The following is a 12,909-nucleotide window of genomic DNA, read 5'->3' on the forward strand; positions in this document are numbered from 1 at the left end:
CTTTAATGTTGTGAACTATAAATTGATTCATTGTGTTTATTTTAAAAAGTCTTCTCTGTTGATGGGAGGAATTACTACAAATATAATTCCATTGTAAAGGAAAAGTTACCCGATCTCCCTGACTGTGGCTTTCTGAGGTCTGTCATTTTAGATGTTTCCCCAAGCTGCCCGAGCCCCTCATTCATTTCTGGGCCTCCGGCATTAAAGTAATTATGCTAGATGGCAGAGGAATTGTTACCAGATAATATCTTAGAAATAGGAAAATTACAAGCTAATTTCAGGCCATCTCAAATTAATGAGAATGTTCTTTGTGGAGTGCTACCAATGTAAACCTTTAGAAAATGACAAGTGGGAGATATTTAAATCCTCTGTGGAGCTTAGCGCAGCTCTGCCAGCACACCCAATTGCTATTATCTGGCCAAATGCTGGGGTGGCTCTTTTATCTCCCACCTAGGTTTTATTAATTGAATTTCCTCTGGGACTTGGCTGTCATCAGCAGCCTCTCTCAGGGTGGAGGATCGGGGAAGGCAGTAAGGTTCTAAGGGACGTAGCTCAGTCTTTAAGACTATCATCTGGGCTGGAAGGGCCCCAATTCAAGGCAGTGACTGTCAGACACAGTGCTTCTCCTGCTTGGTCTGGAGTGCACGGGGTGGCCTCCTTCATCCCAGCATACACTTTACATCTTTGATCTTGTTTTTTCAACCTAGAATTATTTCTCACATGTGGGCATGGCCAAAGACTGTGCTTTAATGTGGTTTGTCTCCAAGCAGTCGACTCATTTAATCTCTAAATGAATTCCTACTCCTCCGTGTTTTATACCTTGATGGGGGAGGTGAGCACTAGGGAGGGAGAAGCCTGATGCATTCTGGGCACCGGCCCGGCCCCTTTGGGTGTCTGATGCCTCTATCTGTGGTGGTCCCTCTGCATAGGTGCTATCTCTCCATCATCACCATCCTCAGCCCCGACCAGGGCCAGCTGCAACATTTCTCTCTGGGGTGGTACTGAGGGACTATGCTCTATTTGGAAGGGCTTGCATGACATTTTGTATGACACTGAGAAAATTTAGTTGTACTGAAGAATGGAAAGGGTAGAGACATGGAGTGGGCTGAATGGAGCCTGTGTCCATTGCTGTTACCTCGTTGGTATTACTGGCCCTTTCCCATTCACCATGAGCTCAAATACCTCCTTCTAGGACATCATCCTCCATATTCACAGCCCTTCCACCTCATCTGTTGTTCCTTTTTCATGAAACTTTTCCTCCTCTCTGAATTAAGACTGTGGTCTCAGAAATCAGACTGTCTGGGTTCATACACTGCCTTTCTGCCTACCGACTCTCTGGCCTTGGGCAGCACAGCTTATTCAGTCTCCCTGCCCATGAGTTTCTTCAGCCACAGGATGGGATTAATAATAAACCCTAACTCTTGGCTGCTGGGGGCATTACTCAGAACTTGTGGAGCACTTGGGCTTAGTGTTCTGCGGGCTCTCATTAGCGGGGCCACTGCCGCCCATCTGGTGCATTGGGCGGTATAGAATGAGAAGAGGTGCGTGCGTGTGTGAATGAGAAGAAGTGTGTTTGTGTGAAAAGTGTGTGTGAATGAGAAGAGGTAGAAAATGTCCATCTCTTCTGCATAGGCTTCTGCCCTTCTCACCCCTCAGCCTGATGCTGCTGTGGAGCATACAAGGTGGGCTGCAAGCATTTGTAGCTAAAGCTGCCAATGTATGTATAATGTTGCCAGCATGGTGAGTGTGACCACATCCATCCTGTTGCCTGGGTCGTATCTGCACATCCAGTTGGTCATTTGAGGCCCTCTCATCCACATCTTCCTTTATGTCCAGAACCTTTCTATTGGTTGGCCACCAGCAGCGTACGTCAGGCCCTGACTGGATCTTTCTGGCTTCCTACTGTAGTAAGAACTACCTTGCTCACCTTCGTGCCTCCAGGCTTGTACACCCTCCCCCGGCTCGCAGTTGTTCTCCTGCCCGTCTCTAAGGTGCAGGTGAGATTGTCAGTTCTTAACTTGACATCCTTCAGAATCTCTCTGCTGCCGCCTGGTAAATTCCAGACCCCTTGGCGTAGCCAGCATGGCCTGCGGGGAGGACCCCTGCCTCTGCTCACTACGCTGCGCATCATGACCCCCATCCTCCCCTCTACCGGTTCCATCTTCCCCTGCCCAAAGATTGGGCCATATTGCACACGTTGGAGTTAAGCAATGAATGATAGTGTTGATATTCTAAGATACAAAGTGCTCAAATAAGTCCATTTTTAAAGTTAAAATCCAACAAAATTGATCAAGCATCAGACAATTCACGAAGTACAATGACTAGTACAGTCACACAGAAAAATGTTGAGCTGTAGTAATGATAAGTTAAAATTCAGACTTTTTATGTTCCAAGGAACCAAAGACTTTAAAAAGCTAACATTACACAGTTGACCAAAGAGCTGTGATACACTACCATTCCCAGACTTCCAGTGAAGAGGGGCAGGACTAGATGGGGAGAACACTGGAGGCTGACCCGAATGGAGCATGGGGAGATTTTCCAGGTGATGAAAATGTCCTCCATCTGTGTTTGAATATTCACAGAACATCTCAATCTAAAAATTCTCTATCAAAAATGCATCACCCATCAACAGATGTTGAGAAAAAAAATTTAAGAAAAATGCATGAAAATATACACTTAAAATTGGTGTATTTTACTGTGTGTAAAGGCTAACTCAATAAAGATGATTAAAACAAAATACTGTTAACCAGTATTAGAAGAACAAGGTACTTTCGTACATTGTGAGGTTGGAGCTGGGGTCATAACATACATTAGTTCCACCTTTCCAGGAGTTAATTTGCTTCTACCTTTTAAGAAAAGTGGTACTGTTTGACATGGTAATTTCTCTAGGATAGCATCCTAAGGAAAGAATTATGAATTCAAAGAATTTGTCACAAAACTAATAGCAGCTAACAACTGAGAAAACAACCAAAATGTTCCCAATGGGGGTGTGGTTAAATGATGATGCATCTCTATGGGGGCCATTGCCAGCTCATGGGCACCTGTGTGAATTGAGAAAAGGTGTCCCCTCTGGATGGAACACACCCCTCTGAGGCTTGGGAGGGGGCTGACTGAATTTCAGCACCACCTGTCCCCTCACCTGGACACCATTGCAATTCCCAAGTGTAGACCACGGCCCTGATCTATACAGTGGTTGATGAGACAGATGTTAAAACTGATGCCTTCAGAACAGTGGTGTGGGGAAGTGTTTTCAATGGAATGTTAAATGATAATAATAGAAGGTAAGGCCAGGTGTGGTGGCTCACGCCTGTGGTCCCGGCACTGTGGGAGGCTGAGGTGGGTGGATCACTTGAGCCCAGGAGTTCGAGATCAGCTTGAACAACATGGCAAAACCTTGTCTCTACAAAAAAGTAGAAAAATCAGCTCGGTGTGGTGGCGTGTCCCTGTAGTCCCAGCTACTCGGGAGGCTGAGGTGGGAGGATCCCTTGAGACTGGGAGGCAGAGGTTGCAGTGAGCCAAGATTGTGCCTCTGCACTCCAGCCTGGGTGACAGAGTCAGACCCTGTCTCAAAATAAATAAATAAATAAAATTAAATAAGTAAGACGTTACATAGTTCTGACTTTTTTCAAAAATGCAAAATTCCTAAAAGGAAACTCACCAAGATATAACTGGTGGTCAATATGAATGATAGAATCATTGCTGACTTTCTTTTTTAAACTTTCTTTTCCAAAATTTTCCTGCTGTCATTATTTTTTCTAGTTTTGAAAATAGACATATGTTCTTTAATTAGGCTCTGTGTGGTGCTAACATCTGCAACAGTGGTCTCTCTGAACACAAGATGAGACAATGGGGATTCTGTGGTGGCGTTGGGGGAGATCTGGGTCAGAGCAGCTTTGTTGAAGTCCCAGTGATTCCTTTGTTGAAAGGAGATGTCTCTTATCTTCTCTTTCCATTCTGTAGGTTTGAGACATTTGAGGTAAACAGCTTTGAGCAGTTCTGTATCAACTACGCAAATGAAAAGCTCCAGCAGCAGTTCAACTCGGTAGGCTTGGTTTCTAGACCTGGGGGTACCAGGATGGGGGAGACTCCTCTGGGAGGGACAGCCAGGCTACTTCTCTTCCTCTGAGGTGGATGGGCCCTGGCTGTGTTCTGATATCCCTTGGTTTTCCTGGTGGTACTTCCAGCTTTTGGAAGGGGCTTTCTACTGCTCAGGAGGGAGAATTGAATGGGGGCAACTGTGCTGAGAGGGGAAATGATCCTGTCTTTGGCTTTGACTCCCATTCCTCTGAGCCTAGGTGTCTAGGGTATTTAAGCAACAGGAAGCCAGATATGGGGCTTCCTATGATTGAATGGGAATACGGCAACTCAGGTGATTGTTAAAGTGCCCCCAGGAAGTGTTCACCCAGGCATGAGGAATCGCCTAACTGTGCTTTGCTTTTCTGCAGTCATAACTATGACTTAGCATCCAAACCGTATCTGGCAGTTCTCTGCTGTCCTCCAGTACCCAGAACTCCCTGAGCCCGTGGGGGAGGTGAATGTTAAGGTGTGCCTGCAGTTCACTCATGTGACCTTTTTACTTGCCCTAGCATGTTTTCAAACTGGAGCAAGAAGAATACATGAAGGAACAGATCCCTTGGACCCTGATTGATTTTTATGATAACCAACCTTGTATCGACCTCATCGAAGCCAAGCTGGGTATCTTGGACCTGTTGGATGAAGAATGTAAGGTAAAACTGATGATGCAAATTAGTTCAGTTCTAGGGTAGGGATGTGGTACAGGGGAATCACATAAGATCTCAAAGGTGGAATTTCATCTGTGATCAGCTGGCCTTCAGTGTGCTGGAAGAAGCGTTGGCATGCTGCATACTAGAAGCGTGTACCATTCTGTGTGCTAGAAGGCAATATGTTTAATGTGACTGGCAGGTGTTGCTACACTGGTAAACAGGTGCCTCTCTTGGGGGAGCCTGGGTGGTATGGGTTGGCATGATATGATGGTGGTTTGGACTTGATGTCCCAGGTGGCCTAGGTGCCAAGAGAAGAACTGCAGCATCTAATGGGCATCCCTAGGGAGTGAAGACTGAAGTCTGGGATCACTAATGCCAGGTCAGATGGCTTGTGAGTGATAGAGCTGCATGGCATGGTGGCAGGTGAAATTCATAGATTTCCCCATCTGGTTTCTGAGGGGCTGTACCTGGTGAGACAGAGTCAGTGCTGACTTGTCAGATTGGAGAGTGCCTGGCAGCACTGGGAGGGTAAGGTTTAGAGGATCTGGGTTTTATCAATTACCTAACTTCTTTAGCCTCTGGTTTCCTGCTTGATGATAGGGGTTGCATCTAATCTGCAAAATCTCTCCCAGTTGAGTGATTGATTGCTAAAAGGGGTAAATATATACCAGTTCCTCCAGGGATGGAAACACTAATCAACAGGTGTAAAAGCCACATGATTCTTGCTATTGCAAGGGAAAGAACCCACTTACTTTTACTTTCTGCTCTCCCACATCTTGCCTGTAAAGGCTTAAATGTGGCTTGATGGTTTGGTAGGAGGTGTTTCCTTCCTTCCTCTCCTAGTTTTGTTGCCTTTGAAAATGAAAGGGAAACAGTAGAAGACAGAGAAAAATGTACCAATTCTACAGCTTGCATATATATATATATATATATATTTTTTGCCTCCTGAAGGTTTTTAGCATTTCACTAGAGATGTGGGCTTCATCCTCAGAATCAGTATCCAAGCAGAGATAATCTCTCAGTGTAACAAGTGTTTGTCCAGGCTTGCCTAACCTGAGAGGTAGCAGTAAAGATAAAACAATTGTCCCTAGATTGAGTAGCATTGGCTAAATGGCTGAAATCACAGCCTAGGCCATCCTGTTGTTCATGACTTACTTTTATTTTCTTGGTTTCAGCATCCACTACCACCACCTCCCTTCCCAAACTCAACCAAGGTCATGCTCCTTTTCCCCAGTCTCTTTTGAGATTCCCATCAGTGACCGTCTCCTCCAGCTCCATACCCCTGAAGCTAAAGGCAGCACCATGTCCTGTGTCCAACCCAGGCATCTGGGATGCTAAGCTGGTGTGGCTCCCTGGGACCAGTACTCAAGGAGGACCCTGGCTTTTCACTCTCCTCCCAAGTGGTGAAGGTGAAGGTCGTACACAGTTCTCAGGGCACATGGAGTAGGCAGTTTGTCCTACACAGGTTTGTGGAAAGCCTGGGTTTCCTGCCAATCAGGCTGGTGGGGGCTAGACATGTCAAGACACTGGGTGGTACTGTGGATGTGACATGTGTAAACTCACATTGGTGGCCAAGGAGATGAGTTGAACACCACATTAAGGAATAAGACAAAAGTCCACAATGTGGAGACTTTTGGTAACAGGTTTAATTGTTCTGGGAATTCAGGATGATTTAGCATAGTCTGATAGAGCATCAGTAACAGGTGGATTTTAAGCCAACAGGTGTTATTACATTTGTCAAAACTCACTGAACTGTACGCTTCAGTGAAAGGGTGCATTTTACTGCATGGAAATTATTCTGCAATGAACCTGACTTTAAAACATAGTGGGGCCTGGAAGCACCCATGTCTCTGAGCCTGAGGAGGTTAGGGAATCCCCTGGAGTTGCTGTGGCTGGGCAACTCGGTGCCTCTTGGGAAGGATCCTGTTGGGCTGTGGAAGCAGCCTCAGACACGTCCTTTCCTCCCTGTCTCTCAGATACTTTGCAGGGTGAGAGCGAATAATACATTGCACTGTGAACAGTTGAGTTCTGTGACCCCATGTGACAGGACATAAAGTCAGATGAAGGATTGGACTCATGGTGCAGAAGCAGCCTGTGGGAAAATCACTTTTCTTGGGGAGGCTGTGCAGTGGCAGGCAGGGTAGCGAGCTGGGGTTTAAATAAGAAGTGTGGAGATGGGGTGGCTGTGGGTTTAAAGGGGGAGCATGCAGGGAGTGCTCCCCAGGGCCTGTGACTGGTGCCACAGCTGCAGAGGAGAGTGCAGACTGGACCTGGGTATTAAACCACCTGAGGTGGAAAAGCCTCTTTGCAGACAGGCCCCAAACAAGCCACAGACTAAAATTGTTCCTCCATTACCCAAGCCGGTGTTTGAGTGTCAGAAATGTTAATTTCCAGGCTGCTCTTAACAAGACTCTCCAAAGATGTCTGGTGGCGGGTGGGAAGTAGGTGCCCACCAGCCCCTGCTGCCTTCTAAGCCCTATTTGGGTTGGGATTTCCTAATATCCTCTTCCCATTCATCAGTCCACTTTCTCTCAGAGGAACAGGCAACCTTGAACCCTGGAAGCAATTCTAGTGAGTGAAACCCAGGCGCTGTCTCAGGTTGGAGGTGTTGGAGCAATCAACAGCAGGTCTGAGTGGGGCGGCAGGCTCTGCCCTGTGCCCTGAGGATTCTCTGTTTCCTGGAAGAAAGGAAATCACTCAGGACTGTGGAGTGAAATCAGCTCAGTCAGTGGGGACGCCAGTGTCCCCCGCCCCCTGTTTCCTCACCTGGCCCAGCCTGCTGTCAGGAGGGTTTACTGTGTATTCAGATCAGGGGATTATGGTTTCTTAAGAAGTGGCCCCAAAGGTTTCCTTGTCTAGCGCTTTCATGTAGAGGTGTGACTCCTGTGATGGAGGGAGGTGAAGTGCCCTTGCCACATTTATGTATTCATTCACACGAGGAACCACATGTTCATGGAATAGTGCACTGAGTCCCTGCTTTTCAGATGTCAGCACTTCTTGAGAGGGTCAGGCAAGCACTGAAGTGTCATCTTTGATGACAAAGAACTGGAAACACTGTGGAGGAAATGACAGAAGGAAGAGCTTCGTGGGGAGAGCATTCCCAAGCGAAGTCAGATGAGGAGGGGGCATTCCAGGTGAAGGGAATGTCACACTTGGAGAACTTGAAATGATCTGATTTGTCTGGAACTCCTGGTGGGGGCAGGTAAGGTTGGAAAGTAGGGACCATGGGAGAATGAGAAGCCATTTCCACCCTGAGCAGGCATTTGGGCTTCACCCTGAAGGCTCTAGGTATCAGCCCATGGGGGGGAAGCAGGGGAGAGGGGGTCAGATGTGAATGATCAGATCAGCAGGTCTCCCAGACTGTGTGCAAGCTGAGGTGGGGAGAGCCTGGAGGGGGCAGCACCATGAGGCCATATGGTAGGCCAGGTGGGAGGGAACCAGGGCCTCCAGGAGCTCAGCAGGGTGAGGGCCTCCATGAGTCCCTTGGGTGGAGGACTTCCTTCCAAGGGAGTTGTTGGGACAGAAGCCTAATTTCAGTAATTTGAGGAGAGTAGGAGGTGGGGCAGTGGAGATGGCAAGTTTGAACTCAGAGGCTTGGCTGTGAAAAGGAAGCGGCGCGAGAGAGGAACATGGGCTTGGGTGGACTGAGGCCCTCCAGGAGGCAGGGGTGGATGGATGGAAGGCCAGCCAGGAGGGAGGCCTTTCTTCCATGAGAAGGACAGAAAGGTGGGATGGCTGTGGGTGCAGATGAGTTTCTGCACGTTAGAGCAGGAATTTGGGATTTCCTGCTTGACAGCCTATATTTCCCCATGAAGGAAGAGATGAGGCATCTGCTGAGAGGCAGCAGGGTCAGAAGCTTGAAGAGAATGGAGGAAGGTGAGAATGGCTGCCCAGTAAACAGAAAGAGAAATTGCAGAGTGTGCAGATTGTTTGGCTGAGGTTAAAGACCATAAATTGGGGTTTAGGAGTTGTTGAGATCAACTTCCTGCTTAGATCTAGGAACAGTGTCTTAATCCATAGAAGTGATTCTCCGAGTGAAATTCAGTTTTATTTTTTGGCTGCAGTACTTGTATAAAAGCATAATGGCAGGGCTTGCTTAAAGGAAGATGAGTTGATGTGTGGTCTCATCCAGCCACCCAGGTATGGGTAAGGAGAGAATGGGTAGTTGGATTCATCTAGAATTAATGTTTTGCTGAGCATGCAGAGGGGTATTTTGTAAAGGTGAAAAATAAAGGCCTGGAAGTGGCACTGGGGGTGGCTGGCAGGTGAGGAGGAAGGAGCTGCCTCCGTTCCAGAGAGCAGTGAGGACTGCAGAGTCCTGGGGGGCCCAGCTGGGCTTCTGTGATGGCAAAAAGGGGAGGGGCCAGAGGGTACTCCTTAAAGAGGCTGGGGATCCAGAGGTATTTATGGTACAATGATTTGAGAGGTCAGCAGGGGTACAAGGCATGAAGTATGGAATGGAAGGAGACAGTGAGTGACGAGGAAGGTTGGTGCCAGTGGCCCAGGAAGACAGGGACGAGAAAAGAAGCAGATATGGAAAAACTGACCTTGGGGTCTGTTTTTTTTTTTCCGGCTTTTTTTGTTTTGTTTTGAGACAGTGTTGTGTTCTGTCACCCAGGCTGGAGTACAGTGGTGTCATCACAGCTCTCCCTGCGGCCCCCACCTACTAGGCTCAAGCGATCCTCCTGCCTTAGTCTCCCCAGTAGCTGGGGCTACAGGCAAGTGCCACCATGCCTGGCTAATTTTTAAGTTTTTTGTAGAGATGAGGTCTCCCTGTGTTGTTGCCCAGGCTGATCTTGAACTTCTTGGACTCAAGCCATCCTCCCACCTCGGCCTCCCAAAGTGCTGGGATTACAGGTGTGAGCCATTGCGCCTGGTTGGCCTTGGGGTCCTTAAAAGTCAGCTCCTATAAGCAGCTTTGTTGGGGGCTGGCTTTGGCCTCAGATGTCCCAGGCCAGCGATGGCAACGTCTGTGATAGAGAGTACAGTTTCTGTTCAGAGTTCCACAGGGAACATTGAGAAGGGCTTTGGGAGCCCAGAACTTGCACTCCCCCACTGCCATGCCTGCTTTTTTTTCTTTTTGCTATTTTATTTTACTAGCAAGGAGTGGAATCAGGTCTAATGTATTTTTAACAGCTTTAATGAGATATAATTGACATACCATACAATTCACCCATTTAAAGTATACAATTTGGTGGTTTTTAGTACGTTTACAAAGTTGTGCATCCATTACCAACTACAGTCAATTTCAGAACATTTTCATCACCCCATAAAACAGCCCTTTAGCAGCTACTCCCCATTGCCCCCCTCCAGCCCCAGGCAACCACTAATCTACTTTCTTTCTGTATGGATTTGCCTATTCTGGGCATTTAATACAGATGGGACCTTTACTTTTTGATGTGATCAGTGGCCAGTACCACAGGGTCAGAGGGATTTAGGCCTCTGAGGGACAGAACCTGCCTAGACAAGGACCGAGCTATAGTCCCGGCTTCTGGCTCAGTGGTCTCTGCATTGCTTTGAGAAGAGCAGAAAGAAGTTCATATAAGCAGTATGTGGATTTCCTTTTTAAAGGATTCAGTTCAGCTGCATATTATGGAGCTACTGATATCCATGACCCAGAAGTTATCAAAATATAAGATTTTTTTTCTTTCTCCTGTGGCTGTTTAAAATCTATTTCTATGGAAAGATTTCTGGAGATAAGCACCTTCTACCTTGTTCTGCTTTTGTGGCAGCCTTTACAACTCTGTCGTCAGGCAGGAAGAGTTAACTTGTCCTGCTTGAAACACCAGCTCTGGTATTTAATGGCAAAAGCCACAATTACTTTTGCACCAACCTGATACTTCCCCATTATGTGATCTTGGCAAGTTACTTAACCTCTCTGTCTCCATTTCCTTCTCTCTAAAATGTTTACAAACATAGCACCTAGCTGACATAATTGTATGAGGGTTAAATGAGTTGATATATCTACAATGTGTAGAAAATGGCCTGGCAAACAATAAGCACTGTGGGCACTAGCTGTGAGTATCATCTGAGACCCTTGATCGTTGTTAATTCCTGCCGGTCCTTATTTTTAGTTGGAGGTGGGGTGGGCAGTGAAAGGAGAGACTGATCCTTGTCAGAAAATATGTATACACTTGACCTTGGTTGTTGGTTTCCTCTGCTTATTAATTCATGCCAATCTGAATTAGTGAATACGTAGGATTATGGAGTCTTCTCACAGAAGTCCAATTTCATCTCCAAGGCAAGATGATTTTCTTCCTAGCCAATTTTACATGTTTGCCTATGTGGGCTTCCCACCATGGTTCTGTCTGCCCCAGTTTTGCCGGTCCTTCTAGGTCCCTATTGTGCCCATCCTCTGTCCCACCCGGTCCTAACAGCCATACTGGGAAGACCCCTCCTTCCTTCACACCTGGTGGTTCTAAACACAGAATGCTTGGAGACAAATATAAAACAGTATATATAGAAAGTGCTGAATTAAATATATTTTATTGTCTGCCCAGTACAATTAATAGCCTCCTTCAAGATAGTTTTCTTTTCTTGAATTTCCTATGGTGCTTAGCATTGAGTATTCAATATTAGTTATGCCAAAATGAATCTTGAGCAAAATCAGTTTGCTTACAAAGGATTTAAGAAATTGGTTCCCAACCCAAATGTCCAACAACGATAGACTGGATTAAGAAAATGTGGCACATATACACCATGGAATACCATGCAGCAATAAAAAATGATGAGTTCATGTCCTTTGTAGGGACATGGATGAAACTGGAAAACATCATTCTCAGTAAACTATCGCAAGGACAAAAAACCAAACACCGCATGTTCTCACTCATAGGTGGGAATTGAACAATGAGAACTCATGGACACAGGAAGGGGAACATCACACTCCGGGGACTGTTGTGGGGTTGGGGGAGGGGGGAGGGACAGCATTAGGAGATATACCTAATGCTAAATGACGAGTTAATGGGTGCAGGAAATCAACATGGCACATGGATACATATGTAACAAACCTGCACATTGTGCACATGTACCCTAAAACCTAAAATATAATTTTAAAAAAAATCATCAAAAAAAAAAAGAAAGAAATTGGTTCCCAAGTATGTAAGCATTTTCTTTATGGTGCAGATTTTATTAGTTTACCATAAAAATCCCTTTGTAAATGGCTAGTGCAAGGGTCACCTTCAACCCTTCCTGATCCAAATATGCAATCTAAACCAAAGAAGGGCAGGTCAGTTAGTGACCTGCACTGAGGACTGGATTGATTCTGGTCAGTAGGTGTGTGCAGCGATGACCAGGTATGACAGAGGAGGGAGCACCTTCCCACTGGAAGAGTTGCTGTCATCCTTGACAATTTGAGTGGTGGTTACAGTGACTCTGTTACATTTTCAATGAAGTAAGATGCTTTTTAATTTTAAAGCCATCCGTAAAGATATTGAAAGGGGCTGCCCTTCAGAATTCTTAATGCAGTGGAACCTCTAAGTCTGACTTTAGACAGTGAGAGATGCAGAGATTAGCACCATGTAGAACACTCATTAGGTACTTAGTTCCTACTGCATGGCCAGAGCCCAGTTCTAAGTTCTTTCAGGGACACATAAACAACGTAAGGCACAGCCAGTCCTTGATCACAACAAACTTACAGTTTGTAGTGATGAAACCCAAAACTCAGGGGTGCACAATATGCTAGGGCACGTGTAAGAGCTTGATTGTGAGGAATTCCAAAGAAGAGAGAAGCGAGATCAACAATGGTCAGGAAAGGACAGACTTGAGCCCGACCTGGACAGTGGTATTTAGGTGAGTTTAGGGAGGGAAGGTAGGCTTTCCTGTGGCAGGAGTTCACCTGGGTGAGTAGGTGAGCTTGGCACTGCAGGTGGATGTGTTTGTGATGCTGATGTCACAGCCCCAGTTGCAGGGAAGTACCTTCAGGTGGTCCTGTGGGCTGTGACTGCTCCTATGACCTTGGCTTTCACCCTCATCCTCCCTAGCACTTCCAGTGTCTGCCAACCAGCAGGCTCAGCTGCTCCCACAGGTCCCACGGGAGCCAGCCCACACGGGATGAGGGCATGCTGTGGCTGGATCCTGAACATGTATGGTTGAATCATTCTTTGCACCGTCCAGTTAAGGTCCTGGTTCGAGGGCTGAATCAACCTCACAGAGCCAGCCTACTGATCCCATCCCTCTGCTGCAACCC

General features: G+C 46.6%; 1 protein-coding gene across 3 annotated transcripts in view; it reads left to right on the forward strand.

Annotated features, from left to right (window-relative positions):
- The window catches only part of MYO5B (myosin VB), a 374,136-nt gene that overhangs the window by 235,033 nt on the left and 126,194 nt on the right, over positions 1-12,909 (forward strand). For all 3 annotated transcript variants that reach the window (XM_058438377.1, XM_058438378.1, XM_058438376.1), the window contains exons 11-12: positions 3,961-4,042; positions 4,587-4,727. In XM_058438377.1, the coding sequence (XP_058294360.1) occupies positions 3,961-4,042; positions 4,587-4,727 (223 nt within the window). The remainder of the gene's footprint in view (positions 1-3,960; positions 4,043-4,586; positions 4,728-12,909) is intronic.

Source organism: Hylobates moloch, unplaced genomic scaffold (genome assembly GCF_009828535.3).
Source record: "Hylobates moloch isolate HMO894 unplaced genomic scaffold, HMol_V3 SCAFFOLD_5, whole genome shotgun sequence".
Lineage (NCBI taxonomy): Eukaryota > Metazoa > Chordata > Mammalia > Primates > Hylobatidae > Hylobates > Hylobates moloch.